Genomic DNA, 17,054 nt, shown 5'->3' on the forward strand with positions numbered 1-17,054 from the left:
ATGTGTAGGTGATCTACAACTATACTGATTCGATACTTGTTTATATTGACTAATGTGCTGTTGTAGACTGCAATATTGTTCAATTAAAAACACTAGCTTGTGTGCTATTTTGTGCTTAGCTGTTGTGTAGCTGCTAGTAGGCTTTAGCTGACCATGTTTACCTTTTTGTCCATGACTTGACTAAAATACAAGAAAAGATCAACCATGTGTGCTTAACATTTAGATGTTAAGAGGCTGTAAAGTTTTGCATAAAAAAACACGCTGTCGGAGTGCTTGTATCTGAGATTTTATATGTCCCTGTTATCAACCGATACTTGTTCTTTTGTTGATTTCGGCCCGATAGTTGCTGTGAATATCCGATCAAGACACCCCAATTGGTACAAATACATGTTTTAGCTGGTACGTGTTTCGTTAATGTAGCCATCCTGATCTATAACGTTGCTCCAAATGCTCTGACTTCCAATCAGAGCGACACATTATTGTTATGTGCACATGTTATTGCATGTTTATCAGCATGTTTTGCATCAATGAGGGCTGAGGTGAGGAGTTGTCTTAGTTGTCTCTGGTCTTGATGGGAATAGGAGGTGCAGTTTAAAGTCCGCCTGGCGCTAGAAAAAGTGTATCAAAGATGTCTTCACAAAAAAAAGTCTAGTGATTTCCTTCCTACACCATATTGTTGTTGTTGAGTTTAGTCCACTCAAAGATGTCCTGCTCGCAGACGATGTCTGAGTTGATGAGCAAGTAGCGGTCTCCCACGCAGAAGTGCTTCTGGCAGGCAGCGCACTTGAAGCATTCCAGGTGGTAGACCTTGTCCCTCACACGCATGGTCATCTCAAACGCTCTTATCCTCTTCTCGCAGGAAGCGCACAGACCGTCCTGGCCAAAAAGCCTTTGGGGAAACAAACATTTTTATGTAATTAAAAAAAAAAAAAAAAAGGAACACACAGCTTTATATAAATATTTCAATCAAGATGAAGAATTGTGCGGTCGCAATCGCTACAAAATTGTCTGAACATAAACATCATACCGCAAGTTATTTCTAATATTTTGTCCCACCAACAATCATGTAATTCGATTTTTTTTCCACGACTATGTATTTCTTTGTGCAAGATTGAACTCTCCTAGCCTACTGTAAGTCGTAGTAACCACATACCAACAATTCATATTTCTCCTAAAAACTTTGTACTCATTATTTACAAAGCTAAAATAAGTTGGGTTTTATTAACTTTGCCAATTTATGTCCTGCCCTGCATGTTTTCCTGACAGGAAGCAGATTAAAACCTATAAAGGCTTAGTGGCCACAGGCGTGGACAGCACCTTTTTAGCTCTTATTTCCAAAATTGCGTACACTACTGAATTGGGGTCTTATGGCCGCTTATGTGGACACTTATACTGCCATCTGGTGGTGTCAGAAGAGTATAACATACAATGGAATTTGGGGAAAAAAAGTGTAAAAATAAGAATTAGCATGACACTAAACATGAAGTACACGTTTGTGTACTTATGGACTAAGTACATCATATCAAAAGATGATTCTAATTAGGGTCCAATAAGCCCAAATAGCAAAGAGAAATAAAAGCATGTAAACAGCTTGGGCCGTAAGAGGTTAATGTATTGTTATAAGGTTTTATTTTGAAAAGCGTTTGTTAAAGTCGCAATGCATGATGGGAAACTACTCTACTACTACTACTACTACTTAGAGAGCCTCCCGGATTAGACAGTGAACGCTCCTAATTTATCGTTTTTAGCCTTCAAACGCTTTACAAATCAATGGTTGTTATTAAATAAGTTGTTTGAAAGGTAAGGTGACAAAATAGTATAACTTGAAAGTTCCCAATGTGCTTTATTAGATATGTTTGTGACTTGTTGACTGCTGCTGTGCGAATAGGTGAACATATTAACCTGCTTTTGCCGCCATCTAGTGGTTATTTGGGGCACCTGTTTTTCACAGATTCATAATGTAACGTCATTACAATGAATCTTAAAATTGTTTAAGCACATATAGTACTTGAATACATAATATATGGTGTTAACATTGTATATTTCATTTTTGCAGTGTTTCCCTTTGGTGAGTAATTTACACACCAAGCCGTGCATTAAAGGAAGCTCTGATCCTGGCTTGTGAAACCGGATTTTGGATCGCTGTTTATCTGCATTAACATACTGGAACTATACAATACATAGTGGAAAAAAGTACAATTTAAGACTATGTAATGTATACTCATACTTGCCAACCTTGAGACCTCCGATTTCGGGAGGTGGGGGGAGGGGGTGGGCGTGGTCGGGGGCGTGGCTAAAAGGGGAGGAGTATATTTACAGCTAGAATTCACCAAGTCAAGTATTTCATATATATATATATATATAAGAAATACTTGACGTTCAGTGAATTTTAGCTATATATATATATTTATTTTATTATACATATATATATATATATATATATATATATTTTATTATACATATATATATATATATATATATTTTATTATATATATATTTATTTATTTTATTATATATATATATATATATATATAAAATAAATACTTGGATTTCAGTGTTCATTTATTTACACATATACACACACATAACACTCATCTACTCATTGTTGAGTTAAGGGTTGAATTGTCCATCCTTGTTCTATTCTCTGTCACTATTTTTCGAACCATGCTGAACACCCTCTCTGATGATGCATTGCTGTGTGGCACGCACAAAAGTGCTTTCATCAAATGCACTAGATGGCAGTATTGTCCTGTTTAAGAGTGTCACAACATTGCTGTTTACGGCAGACCAACTGCTTTACGGTATACAAAAACGTGACTGCTGTTGTTGTGTGTTGTTGCCGCGCTGGGAGGACGTTAATGAAACTGCCTAACAATAAACCCACATAAGAAACCAAGAACTCGCCCTCCCATCATTCTACAGTTATAACGTGATTGGGCAGGTATGCTGTTTATATTGTGGGTTAGCGGACTCAGGTCCTCATGGACTCAGGTCCTCATGGACCTGAGTCCGCCTGAATTTCGGGAGATTTTCGGGAGAACATTTGTCCCGGGAGGTTTTCGGGAGAGGCGCTGAATTTCGGGAGTCTCCCGGAAAATCCGGGAGGGTTGGCAAGTATGTGTATACTAAATGATTTACTTTCATCCATCCAATTCCATACCGCTTATCCCTCTTGAACGGCTGCACACACAACAATTGTCCAAACATCTTTACTGTGTTGCTATTATTTGTCTGGCAAAAACACTACATGTTGTTGCTGTCATTAAACACCACCATAAGTCTGACTTGAAAGTTCTCACACCATTCAATGTCATGTAACATTTGAGCAGGATTGGTTAAAAAAAAATCACGGCCGCCAGCGAGCAAAAGTTCTTAGAGGGGCGAAACTTGGCAACTAATTGCCCATAGATCATTGACCATTTTTCTAATGATTAAAAAAACGTATCCTTAAACTTATTAACCCATCCATCCATTTTCTACCGTGAGGGCGCCGTTTTTTTCCACTGGCATCAGGAACTGCTCCTCTCCATGCAGTTCATCCAAAAAACAACAACAACGTGAATAAACATAATGTTTAAAACACGCCAACCTGAGGTAATCTCTGCGGCATAATTTCCTTCCCAGCTTGTAGTACAGCCGGCGGCCGACCTCCCCGAGGCGACAGCCACAAAGGTCACAGCTGAGGCAGTCCTCATGCCAGTACTGCTCCACGGCCTTGAGGAAGAAGCGGTCGCCGATGCTCTGCTGGCAGCCGCCACACATCAGCAAAGAAGGAGGCATCTGCAGGACCTCATCCACCGGCTCCCTGCACAAAGAGAACAACATGTCACCCTCTGGTCTGTAAAAAGTCTGTTTTTAGAAATGGCATGGCGCTTTATGGGACATTTTACAGTAAACGTATATCTAGCCCTTTCCTGCTCCGTCACTGTAAACTCCTTTTCATTGACGGCTGCCATCGGAGGGCTACTTGTAGCGGAATATATGATCATACATGTATAAAAATTTGCATCATTAATACACAATTGCCAATGCATTTGATTATTATTTTTTATATAGACTCTGGAAATGGTTTAAATCAAACTTAGTGTTTTTTACAGCATGTTGCTGGGAATGGACAAACTGTAGGGGTGCACCAAAAATCTATTTACATCCAAATCGTGATTCTTATTCATTCCTATTCTCCTAATTTTCCAAAATTAGTCTCAGAAAAATAATAAAAATAAAGTTGTTTGTTTCAGGCCTTCTCCATGCAACCAAAGGGAGCTTTTCTAACCTGTAACTTGTTTTGAAAAAGTTTCATTGTAATTATTCTACCAAATAACCAGGGGTGTAACGGTACACAAAATTTTTTGGTTCGGTACGTACCTCGGTTTAGAGGTCACGGTTCGGTTCAGTTTCGGTACAGTAAGAAAACAACAAAATATACATTTTCTGGTTATTTACCAAATTTGTAAACAATGGCATTACATACATATACACACAGGGTCCATTGCCAGGGTTAATGTGGTCAACATATAAAAACTAAATAAGATAAGGGTTAGAATGATTTCTTAACAAAACCTTTCTACATATAAAGTGCTTTTTTTTGATTAAATGATTGAGACTTTTATTAGTAGATAGTACAGTACATATTCCATACAATTGACCACTAAATGGTAAAACCCATGTTAATCAACATTAAACTGCTTCAAGTTGTTGCTCAGATTAAATAAAATGACACAACTTTTCTTCTACATATAAAAAGAGAGTGAATGTGAAGGACAGTGTTGAAAAGGAAAAGTAGATGACGTTCAATCAATAAATCAATCAATGTTTATTTATATAGCCCTAAATCACGAGTGTCTCAAAGGGCTGCACAAGCCACAACAACATCCTCGGCTCAGATCCCCCTTTTTTTGGTGTTTTCTTGTAGCAGTTTCATGTCTTCCTTTGAGCGATATTTCCCGCATCTACTTTGTTTTAGCAATCAAGAATATTTCGGTTGTTTTTATCCTTCTTAGTGGCGACATTGTCGATTTGTCACGTCATGTTCGGATGTACATTGTGGATGCCCGTCTTTGCTCCACAGTAAGTCTTCGCTGTCGTCCAGCATTCTGTTTTTGTTTACTTTGTAGCCAGTTCAGTTTTAGTTTTGTTCTGCATAGCCTTCCCTAACTTTCATTGCCTTTTCTTGAGGGCACTCACCTTTTGTTTATTATTAGTTAAAGCATTAAATACCTTTTTACCTGCACGCTGCCTCCCGCTGTTTACGACATCTACAAAGCAATTAGCTACCGGCTGCCACCTACTGATATGGAAGAGTATTACACGGTTACTCTGCCGAGCTCTAGACCGCACCGACCACTCAACAACAACACATCATTTACAGACTATAATTACTGGTTTGAAAAAAATATTTTTAACCCAAATAGGTGAAATTAGATCATCTCCAACAGCACACCAGACTATCTCACGGCACACTAGTGTGCCGCGGCACAGTGGTTGAAAAACACTGGTATAGACAAACAACCAGCCAAGCATTTTAGGTTAATCACGGGTTGATACCGGTTTTGTTTTGGTTTGTTTCCTGGTGTGTAAAATTAACCACAATATAGGACAAGCGGTAGAAAAAATGGATGGATGGATAGCAACGGGTTTTTTTTACCTTAATTGCTATGATTATTTTGTGCAAGGAAATTTTGCGTTGATGCGCATGCTCTGTATTTTTTGTACATTTTCTCAGACCACCGGAAGGAATTACCAGCGATAAACGAGGGATTACAGCACACCCCCTGTTTAAGCCCTCGACTACGAGCGTTGCTCCCTCCGAGGTCTTAATCAAGCCTCAAGTCCTTCGTTTTTCCCTCACACAGACATTTATTACAGACATTTATTTCAGCCACAAGGGTGCCAAATACAATGCCGTCAGAACTAATCAAATAAGAAAACATAACTTACAATTAGTCTGGCGTACAATAAAAGAAAACATTGATTTCACACACATTATCAGAAAGAACCTACTCAGTGGCCTAGTAACCTACTCCGTGGCCTAGTGGTTAGAGTGTCCGCCCTAAGATCGGTAGGTTGTGAGTTCAAACCCCGGCTGAGTCATACCAAAGACTATACAAATGGGACCCATTACCTCCCTGCTTGGCACTCAGCATCAAGGGTTGGAATTGGGGGTTAAATCACCAAAAATGATTCCCGGGCGCGGCACCGCTGCTGCCCACTGCTCCCCTCACCTCCCAGGGGGTGGAAGAAGGGGATGGGTCAAATGCAGAGGACACATTCACCACACCTAGTGTGTGTGTGTGACAATCATTGGTACTTTACTTTAGAATCATACCTCATTGGCCTCACAAACTCCAAGGGAATAACGTTTATTCTCAATCCGAGACTCCATTACCATCCATCCATTTTCTACCGCTTGTCCTTTTACCATCTCCTCTCAAACACTCGTCTCATGCTGCTTCCTTAATTCAGTCACATATCAATTGTCCCCCCAACAATGTGACCAAACCGGAACCAAAAAATACATTCCCCTCCAATTCACATGGGTTTTGTAACAAAAATAAAGTTAACATAAACTTGCAAGAATTAACCCAAGGAAATACCTTTTTTAATCACATTATGTGTACAATATGAACTTATATTTATACATTGAGTTTGAGTTTATTTGGAACATGCAAGCAAGCATACAACATGATGCATCACACTTTCCAGTTTCTCTTTTCAACATGTTGGAAAAGGAGTAGGAAGAAGCAGAGCTTATTTAATCCTACCCCTTTTCTTTTACATAACAGTTGCTAAGACTTTTGTTCACTTCCTGTTCTCAATTTATTCACAATATACTCCATAAGTAATCACAATAAAAATAAATAAATAATACTCGGTGAAGTAAGTTACATTTCAAATGTTGAGATGAGTAAGATTATTTTGAAAATTCAGAATGTTTATCATGGTTCTTCTTCTTTGTACTTTGTAAACACTTTAAGTTTGAAGAATCTCTTGAAGTGGATCATATTAGTACATTGTTTGATTGCTTTGCTTAATCCATTCCATAATTTAGTTCCACATACTGATCTACTGAAGGTCTTAAGTGTTGTACGTGCGTACAAATGTTTTAAGTTACATTTTTCTCTCAGATTATATTTCTCTTTTTTTTTGGAGAACAATTGTTGTATATTCTTGGGTAGCAGGTTGTAGTTTGCTTTGTGTATAATTTTAGCTGTTTGCAAATTCACTATGTCGTGGAATTTCAGTATTTTTGATTCAATAAATAAAGGTTTTGTATGTTCTCTATATCCAACATTATGTATTATTCTAACTGATCTTTTTTGTAACACCGTTTATAGAATGAAGTGCACTTTTTGTAGTTATTTCCCCATATTTCTACACAATAACTCAGATATGTAACACTAGCAGGCAGTAGAGAATATGAAGTGATATTTGGTCTAGAACATGTTTTGCTTTATTCATTATTGATGTGTTTCTTGCTACTTTATGTCGTATCGTAGGTCGTGAGTTCAAACCCCGGCCGAGTCATACCAAAGACTATAAAAATGGGAGCCATTACCTCCCTGCTTGGCACTCAGCATCAAGGGTTGGAATTTGGGGGTTAAATCACCAAAAATGATTCCCCGGCGTGGCCACGGCTGCTGCTCACTGCTCCCCTCACCTCCCAGGGGGTGATCAAGGGTGATGGGTCAAATGCAGAGAATAATTTTGCCACACCTAGTGTGTGTGTGACAATCATTGGTATTTTAACTTAACTTTAACTTTGTATATTTCCTGTTCAATTTATCATCAATCATTATACCTAAAAAAATTGGTTTCATTTACTCTTTCAATTTCTATTCCCTATACATTGTATTTATTTATCCTAACCAACTATGATATATATATAATGGCTTTTTGCCGATATTCCGATATTGTCCAACTCTTTAATTACCGATACCGATATCAACCGATACTGATATATACAGTCTTGGAATTAACACATTATAATGCCTAATTTGGACAACCAGGTATTGTGAAGATAAGGTCCTTTTTTAAAATATTAATAAAATAAAATAAGATAAATAAAAAAATAAAAAATTCTTGAATAAAAAAGAAAGTAAAACAATATAAAAACAGTTACATAGAAACTAGTAATTAATGAAAATTAGTAAAATTAACTGTTAAAGGTTAGTACTATTAGTGGACCAGCAGCACGCACAATCATGTGTGCTTACGGACTGTATCCCTTGCAGACTGTATTGATATATATTGATATATAATGTAGGAACCAGAATATTAATAACAGAAAGAAACAACCCTTGTGTGTGAATGAGTGTAAATGAGGGAGGGAGGTTTTTTGGGTTGGTGCACTAATTGTAAGTGTATCTTGTGTTTTTTATGTTGATTTAATAAAAAAAATAAACAAAAAAAACCGATACCGATAATTTCCGATATTCCATTTTAAAGCATTTATCGGCCGATAATATCGGCAGGCCGACATCTCTAATATATATATGTATATTGATTGGCAACACTAAAAAATTGGCCCTAGTGTGTGAATGTGAGTGTGAATATTGTCTGTCTATCTGTGTTGGCACTGCGATGACTTGTCCAGGGTGTACCCCGCCTTCAACCCAAATGCAGCTGAGATAGGCTCCAGCACCCCCCGCGACCCCAAAAGGGACAAGCGGTAGAAAATGGATGGATGGATATACAGGTAAAAGCCAGTAAATTAGAATATTTTGAAAAACTTGATTTATTTCAGTAATTGCATTCAAAAGGTGTAACTTGTACATTATATTTATTCATTGCACACAGACTGATGCATTCAAATGTTTATTTCATTTAATTTTGATGATTTGAAGTGGCAACAAATGAAAATCCAAAATTCCGTGTGTCACAAAATTAGAATATTACTTAAGGCTAATACAAAAAAGGGATTTTTAGAAATGTTGGCCAACTGAAAAGTATGAAAATGAAAAATATGAGCATGTACAATACTCAATACTTGGTTGGAGCTCCTTTTGCCTCAATTACTGCGTTAATGCGGCGTGGCATGGAGTCGATGAGTTTCTGGCACTGCTCAGGTGTTATGAGAGCCCAGGTTGCTCTGATAGTGGCCTTCAACTCTTCTGCGTTTTTGGGTCTGGCATTCTGCATCTTCCTTTTCACAATACCCCACAGATTTTCTATGGGGCTAAGGTCAGGGGAGTTGGTGGGCCAATTTAGAACAGAAATACCATGGTCCGTAAACCAGGCACGGGTAGATTTTGCGCTGTGTGCAGGCGCCAAGTCCTGTTGGAACTTGAAATCTCCATCTCCATAGAGCAGGTCAGCAGCAGGAAGCATGAAGTGCTCTAAAACTTGCTGGTAGACGGCTGCGTTGACCCTGGATCTCAGGAAACAGAGTGGACCGACACCAGCAGATGACATGGCACCCCAAACCATCACCCAACCATGCAAATTTTGCATTTCCTTTGGAAATCGAGGTCCCAGAGTCTGGAGGAAGACAGGAGAGGCACAGGATCCACGTTGCCTGAAGTCTAGTGTAAAGTTTCCACCATCAGTGATGGTTTGGGGTGCCATGTCATCTGCTGGTGTCGGTCCACTCTGTTTCCTGAGATCCAGGGTCAACGCAGCCGTCTACCAGCAAGTTTTAGAGCACTTCATGCTTCCTGCTGCTGACCTGCTCTATGGAGATGGAGATTTCAAGTTCCAACAGGACTTGGCGCCTGCACACAGCGCAAAATCTACCCGTGCATGGTTTACGGACCATGGTATTTCTGTTCTAAATTGGCCCGCCAACTCCCCTGACCTTAGCCCCATAGAAAATCTGTGGGGTATTGTGAAAAGGAAGATGCAGAATGCCAGACCCAAAAACGCAGAAGAGTTGAAGGCCACTATCAGAGCAACCTGGGCTCTCATAACACCTGAGCAGTGCCAGAAACTCATCGACTCCATGCCACGCCGCATTAACGCAGTAATTGAGGCAAAAGGAGCTCCAACCAAGTATTGAGTATTGTACATGCTCATATTTTTCATTTTCATACTTTTCAGTTGGCCAACATTTCTAAAAATCCCTTTTTTGTATTAGCCTTAAGTAATATTTTAATTTTGTGACACACGGAATTTTGGGTTTTCATTTGTTGCCACTTCAAATCATCAAAATTAAATGAAATAAACATTTGAATGCATCAGTCTGTGTGCAATGAATAACTATAATGTACAAGTTACACCTTTTGAATGCAATTACTGAAATAAATCAAGTTTTTCAAAATATTCTAATTTACTGGCTTTTACCTGTGTATATATAGACTAGTGGTTCTTAACCTGGGTTCGATGGAACCCTAGGGGTTCGGTAAGTCGGCCTCAGGGGTTCGGCGCAGGTCAAAACACACCCGACTCATCGTGTAAATACAAACTTCTCCCTATCTGCGTATTACGGATACGGCAACAGCAGAAGTCAGACTGATTTGCAAGTGTGTAATTTGTTGTGAGTTTATGCACTGTGTTGGTTTTGTTGTTTGAACAAGGTGATGTTCATGCACGGTTCATTTTGTGCACCAGTAATAAAACATGGTAACACTTTAGTATGGGGAACATATTCACCATTAATTAGTTGCTTATTAACATGCAAATTAGTAATATATTGGCTCTTAACTAGTTATTATTAAGTACTTATTAATGCCTTATTCGGCATGGCCTTATTATAACCCTAACCCTCTAACCCTGGCCCTAACCCAGTGGTTCTTAACCTGGGTTCGATCGAACCCTAGGGGTTCGGTGAGTCGGCGTCAGGGGTTCGGCGGAGTCTCCGCCGCGGAGGTAAAGACACATCCGACTTATCATGTAAATAAAAACTTCTCCCTATCAGCGTATTATGGATACTCACAAACAATGTTCCCTCTAATTTTCCATCTGATTTGCAGGTTGTTTGACTGATCGATTGAAACCTTTACTAGCAGATTACAAAGGAAGATAATACATTAATGAAACAGTACAGTTTACACAGTACAGTACATATTCTGTACAATTGACCACTAAATGGTAACACCCGAATAAGTTTTTCTACTTGTTTAAGTCGGGGTCCACGTTAATCAATTCATGGTAATGTGTGTAAGGTGTGTAATTTGTTGTGAGTTCATGCACTGTGTTGGTTTTGTTCTTTGAACAAGGTGATGTTCATGCACGGTTCATTTTGTGCACCCGTAAAAAAACATAACTTTTTCTTGAATTTGAAAAAAAAATTATAATAAATTATTTTTCACTAAAGAAGGGTTTGGTGAATGCGCATATGAAACTGGTGGGGTTCGGTACCTCCAACAAGGTTAAGAACCACTGCCTTAACCCTAACCAAATAACTCTAAATTAAGTCTTTGTTACTTAGAATATGTTCCCCATACTAAAGTGTTACCAAAAACATATAACTTTGTCTGGAATTTGAAAAAAAAAACATTTTATTTTTCACGCATATGAAACTGGTGGGGTTCGGTACCTCCAACAAGGTTAAGAACTAGGGATGTCCGATAATGGCTTTTTTGCCGATATCCGATATTCCGATATTGCCCAACTCTTAATTACCGATACCGATATATACAGTCGTGGAATTAACACATTATTATGCCTAATTTGGACAACCAGGTATGATGAAGATAAGGTCCTTTTTAAAAAATAAAATAAGATAAATAAATTAAAAACATTTTCTTGAATAAAAAAGAAAGTAAAACAATATAAAAACAGTTACATAGAAACTAGTAATGAATGAAAATCAGTAAAATTAACTGTTAAAGGTTAGTACTATTAGTGGACCAGCAGCACGCACAATCATGTGTGCTTACGGACTGTATCCCTTGCAGACTGTATTGATATATATTGATATATAATGTAGGAACCAGAATATTAACAGAAAGAAACAACCCTTTTGTGTGAATGAGTGTAAATGGGGGAGGGAGGTTTTTTGGGTTGGTGCACTAATTGTAAGTGTATCTTGTGTTTTTTATGTTGATTTAATAAAAAAAAAAACGATACCGATAATTTAAAAAAAACGATACCGATAATTTCCGATATTACATTTCATAGCATTTATCGGCCGATAATATCGGCAGGCCGATATTGTCGGACATCTCTATTAAGAACCACTGATATAGAACAAATATACATGTTGCTTCTGTCAGCAGCTCCAATGAGGTCAGTGCAGCAGTTCTTATAGTGTCCACACGATGGAGACATTTGACACGGTCTTACTGCGTTGCCTCCAAAGCAGAACGATCAAAAGTAGAAAAGCAGAACGTATGAGCAAAGTAAGACCGGATACATCTTTTAATATTATTTACTAGTAATAAATCTTACGGAATTCAAGTATTTCAACTTCCCCAAACACGATTAATTGGCGTGATGCTATGATAATGTGATGATTAAAATGTGTCGCACTCACTCGTTAGCTTCCAGCGTCTTCCTCTCGATAGTGGAAGACATTCCACGGCAGGAGAGGGGATGGATCCACAAGCACCTGCTCCTTCTAAACAATCATGTTCAGGCGGAGACGCGACGATGAAGGATGGACATGATCACGTCCTCCGCTGTGTTCATGCCCACGATCATGTCGTGTTTAAATAGGTCGCCCCCCCCCCACCCCCACGCCCTCCATCCCTTTCTCACCCCCCCAGCAGGTCTGCTTTCGTTTCCCTCTTCCTGCCCACGATGCGTGTGACAATGGCAGGAAATGAGCGTTAAAGCGGCAGTTGAACACAGCACGGACTGTCCTGCGTCGTGACTCGCACTAATGAGTCCCTCTCGGTGCCAGTGGCAGGCGTGGATACGTGCGTGGATTTTACTCGTTGGCTCTCAGAACTTTTTTCATAACGACACGTGACCGTGCAGGGTTTGCATGAAACACGTCAGTCGTACTAAATAACGCGGAATACAAACTGCTCATTTTTGAAAATAGTACAATATAATAATATATGCTATAAATAAACATAAATACAATATGTAACACATTGTGTTAAATGTTTTAAATGTTTCTAATAAGTTAAAGTAGCAATGATTGTCACACACACACACACTAGGTGTGGCGAAATTTGTCCTCTGCATTTGACCCATCACCCTTGATCTCCCCCTGGGAGGTGAGGGGAGCAGTGAGCAGCAGCGGTGGCCATGCCCAGGAATCATTTTTGGTGATTTAACCCCCAAATTCCAACCCTTGATGCTGAGTGCCAAGCAGGGAGGTAATGGCTCTCATTTTTATAGTCTTTGGTATGACTCGGCCGGGGTTTGAACTCACGACCTACCGATCTCAGGGCGGACACTCTAACCACTAGACCGGTGTGCCGTGGTAGATTATCTAATTTCACCAATTTGGGTTAAAAATATTTTTTGCAAACCAGCAATTATAGTCCGCTAATGATGTGTTGTTGTTGAGTGTCGGTGCTGTCTGGAGCTCGGCAGAGTAACCGTGTAATACTCTTCCATATCAGTAGGTGGCAGCCGGTAGCTAACTGCTTTGTAGATGTGGGAAACAGCGGGAGGCAGCGTGCAGGTAAAAAAAGTGTCTAATGCTTAAACCAAAAATAAACAAAAGGTAATTGCCCCGGAGAAAAGGCATTGAAGCTTAGGGAAGGCTATGCAGAACAAAACTAAAATTTAACTGGCTACAAAGTAAACAAAAACCATACTTGCCAACCTTGAGACCTCCGATTTCTGGAGGTGGGGGGCGTGGTCGGGGGTGGGGCGGGGGGCGTGGTTAAGAGGGGAGGAGTATATTTACAGCTAGAATTCACCAACTCGAGTATTTCATTCATATATATGTATATATATATATATATATATATGTATGAAATAATTGACTTTCAGTGAATTCTAGCTATATATATATTTATTTATTTTATTATATATATAAATAAAAGAAATACTTGAATTTCAGCGTTCATTTATTTACACATATACACACACACATAACACTCATCTACTCATTGTTGTACTTGAAAGTACAATGCAATACAATTTCGGGGCAATGGCACCTATCAAATACACAGTAATGAAAACACAGTTGTTCTACTAACTGTACTGTGTGTTATGAGAGTAGAGTATGTGTGTGTGTGGCCCTTTTAATAGGTGACAGCATGTGAGGTGAGTGACGTCAGTGAGTGTGTGGGCGAGAGAAGAGAGGGAGCGGGGTAGCGTGAGTGGGGGAGGGACTAGTTGGTTTTGTGTTGGATTGGCTGTGTGCAAGCAATCAATAAAGCAAGATTTGCAACTAATCGCTGGACTCATCATTCACCCTAAAGTCGTCCGCTGTGGAGACCCACTGCCGCGTAAGGTGAAAGGTGTTGCCCCGAGCATACATCGGCCCTGGAGAAGTGTCTCCCCTGCGCTCTTAGACTATGGTCTCGTTCTTCTGCTTCGTCTCCTTGTGTGCGCACACTGGACTCAGTTCCGCATGGAGCTGGAGGGGGCGTGGCCTCCAGCTCCGGCTGAATTCCGGGAGAAAATTTCTTCCGGGAGGTCTTCGGGAGAGGTGCTGAATTTCGGGAGTCTCCCGGAAAATCCGGGAGGGTTGGCAAGTATGACAAAAACAGAATTCTGGACGAGAGCAAAGACTTACTGTTGAGCAAAGACGGCGTCCACAATGTACATCCGAACATGACATGATAATCAACAATGTCCCCACAAAGAAGTGTGAATATATATATATATATATATATATATATATAAGACATCTAGAGCCTAACTACTCCCCCTTGTGGTCTGTGCCGTCTACTCCTCCTGTACATAACAAACTTTTGGCAAAATGTCCATCAAAAAAAACGAATGCCACGAACAGGCATAGGGCCTCTAAATATTAAAGTAACACTTTATTCTGAAGGGTCAATACTGTAGAAATGACACTTTTTCTACCACTCGTACACTTACTACTTCAAAATGTATCCAAGGTTCAGTTCTGTTATTCTCCCCTTGAAAATATGTCCTGTTAAAAAAACGGTCGAAGCTTATTTTCAGTCTTTTTCATTAAGTTTATTTTCATCATTTATATACCAAATGATATATTAAGAGAATCATGTTGGATCGAGAATCGAATTGTGAGTTACCCAAATATTTCAACCTATTTTATTGCATTTATGTTATCCTTTTTGTGTGCATTTTATTATTTATTTCAAGTCAAATAGATTTCGATTTGACTACTTAACATTACAATAGGGGAAAAAAAATCATAGACTAAAATATCGGCTAATTTAAGTGCAATAAAAATGTGCATTTATTGTTTTAAAAAGTCTTACATTTACAATGTATTGATCGGTGAGCTTTTATATAAAAAAACACATTTATTACATATTGTGTATTTATGCTCTTGTGAAGGTTGTCTCTGTTAAAAACAACAACAACAGTGCTGTGTGTGTGTGTGTGTGTGTGTGTGTGTGTGTGTGTGTGTGTGTGTGTGTGTGTGTGTGTGTGTGTGTGTGTGTGTGTGTGTGTGTGTGTGTGTGTGTGTGTGTCTTCACAGTCGCTGCCTCTTATCTGCTGCCAGAATGTCAGGGCTGCCAGCGGGAGGGAGGAACGCAGACAGCCGTTGGACTGGACCATGAGATAAAGCACCTCCAGAGAGTCGGGACTCGAACCCTAAAATCTAGGCTGAATGTATCCTTGGGCTCATAAACCCATAAAGGTTCACTGGACGGCCAGCAGCAAATGGATCAAACTACACCTTTTTAATGAAACAACACGGGAGACGAACTGTCAGGTAAAAAAATAGAATATTTAATAAGTCATGCACTCCTTCCTGTGAAGCGGATCCAGACAGGCCAGAGGATGTGCAAGTGGCACATCACACTTTCCTGAGGGGTTAGTTGACTCATGCATGATGGTTTCTTTCCATTTGAACTCCAAATGGTTCTGCTTGATAAGATGAAATCTAGCAACCAAACTGACGCTTGTTGGCGCCTAGACTTCTCAAACATAACCAGAGAGAACCGTTTAAACAAACACCTTTTTCATACAATTCTATTCTTCCCCATTCTTTCGCCTGCAAACGAGCTGATTCTGACTGCGTGACATTCTTCTACTGGACTTGAGTCTGTCATTGCGCGCCTTCATCCAAGATGCGCACTTTGGGTGGAGCAACTCTTAAAGGGGAACATTATCACAATTTCAGAAGGGTTAAAACCATTAAAAATCAGTTCCCAGTGGCTTACTTTATTTTTCGAAGTTTTTTTCAAAATTTTACCCATCACGCAATATCCCTAAAAAAAAGCTTCAAAGTGCCTGATTTTAACCATCGTTATATACACCCGTCCATTTTCCTGTGACGTCACATAGTGATGCCAACACAAACAAACATGGCGGGTAGAACAGCAAGATTTAGCGACATTAGCTCGGATTCAGACTCGGATTTCAGCGGCTTAAGCGATTCAACAGATTACGCATGTATTGAAACGGATGGTTGTAGTGTGGAGGCAGGTAGCGAAAACGAAATTGAAGAAGAAACTGAAGCTATTGAGCCATATCGGTTTGAACCGTATGCAAGCGAAACCGACGAAAACGACACGACAGCCAGCGACACGGGAGAAAGCGAGGACGAATTCGGCGATCGCCTTCTAACCAACGATTGGTATGTGTTTGTTTGGCATTAAAGGAAACTAACAACTATGAACTCGGTTTACAGCATATGAAATACATTTGGCAACAACATGCACTTTGAGAGTGCAGACAGCCCATTTCAGGCGCGCTAAGAACATATATTTGTCCACGATTTCAGCACTCAGGTTAACCATACCTAAATAGACACAAAATACTGCATTACACAAGACTACCGGAATGTACTCGAATGATTGAAAAAAATAAATGTTTTTAAGCTAAATTATTGGTAAACACAGTTTATGTATAATAATTTACGTAAAACTGCGAGTAACGACTAACGTTTTCATCAATGAATATATTCTGTAGACATACCCTCATCCGCCCTCTTTTCCTGAAAGCTGATCTGTCCAGTTTTGGAGTTGATGTCAGCAGGCCAGGGAAGCTAGGGTTGATATTCTTCTCTTGATCATCTTCGGTGGCATAAGGGACGGTTGCCATCTCTG

General features: G+C 39.4%; 2 protein-coding genes across 5 annotated transcripts in view; one reads left to right on the forward strand and one right to left on the reverse strand.

The window, feature by feature from the left end:
• Nucleotides 1-270: 270 nt before the first annotated feature.
• On the reverse strand, nucleotides 271-12,609 carry lmo2 (LIM domain only 2 (rhombotin-like 1)). Its single transcript, XM_061970315.2, has 3 exons — nucleotides 12,413-12,609; nucleotides 3,590-3,805; nucleotides 271-889 (listed from the first exon to the last, which is right to left on the reverse strand). The coding sequence occupies exons 1-3, from the start codon at nucleotides 12,451-12,453 to the stop codon at nucleotides 664-666; spliced, it is 483 nt and encodes a 160-aa protein (XP_061826299.1). The 5' UTR covers nucleotides 12,454-12,609; the 3' UTR covers nucleotides 271-663.
• Nucleotides 12,610-15,554: 2,945 nt separating this feature from the next.
• The window catches only part of caprin1b (cell cycle associated protein 1b), a 35,334-nt gene continuing 33,834 nt past the window's right edge, over nucleotides 15,555-17,054 (forward strand). For 2 of the 4 annotated variants that reach the window (XM_061970312.2, XM_061970313.2), the window contains exon 1: nucleotides 15,562-15,715. In XM_061970312.2, the coding sequence (XP_061826296.1) occupies nucleotides 15,611-15,715 (105 nt within the window). In that variant the 5' untranslated portion in view covers nucleotides 15,562-15,610. Of the gene's footprint in view, nucleotides 15,716-17,054 lie in introns of all 4 variants that reach the window. The other 2 variants (XM_061970314.2, XM_061970311.2) reach the window with 2 other exon arrangements.

This window comes from Nerophis lumbriciformis, linkage group LG10 (assembly GCF_033978685.3).
Source record: "Nerophis lumbriciformis linkage group LG10, RoL_Nlum_v2.1, whole genome shotgun sequence".
Lineage (NCBI taxonomy): Eukaryota > Metazoa > Chordata > Actinopteri > Syngnathiformes > Syngnathidae > Nerophis > Nerophis lumbriciformis.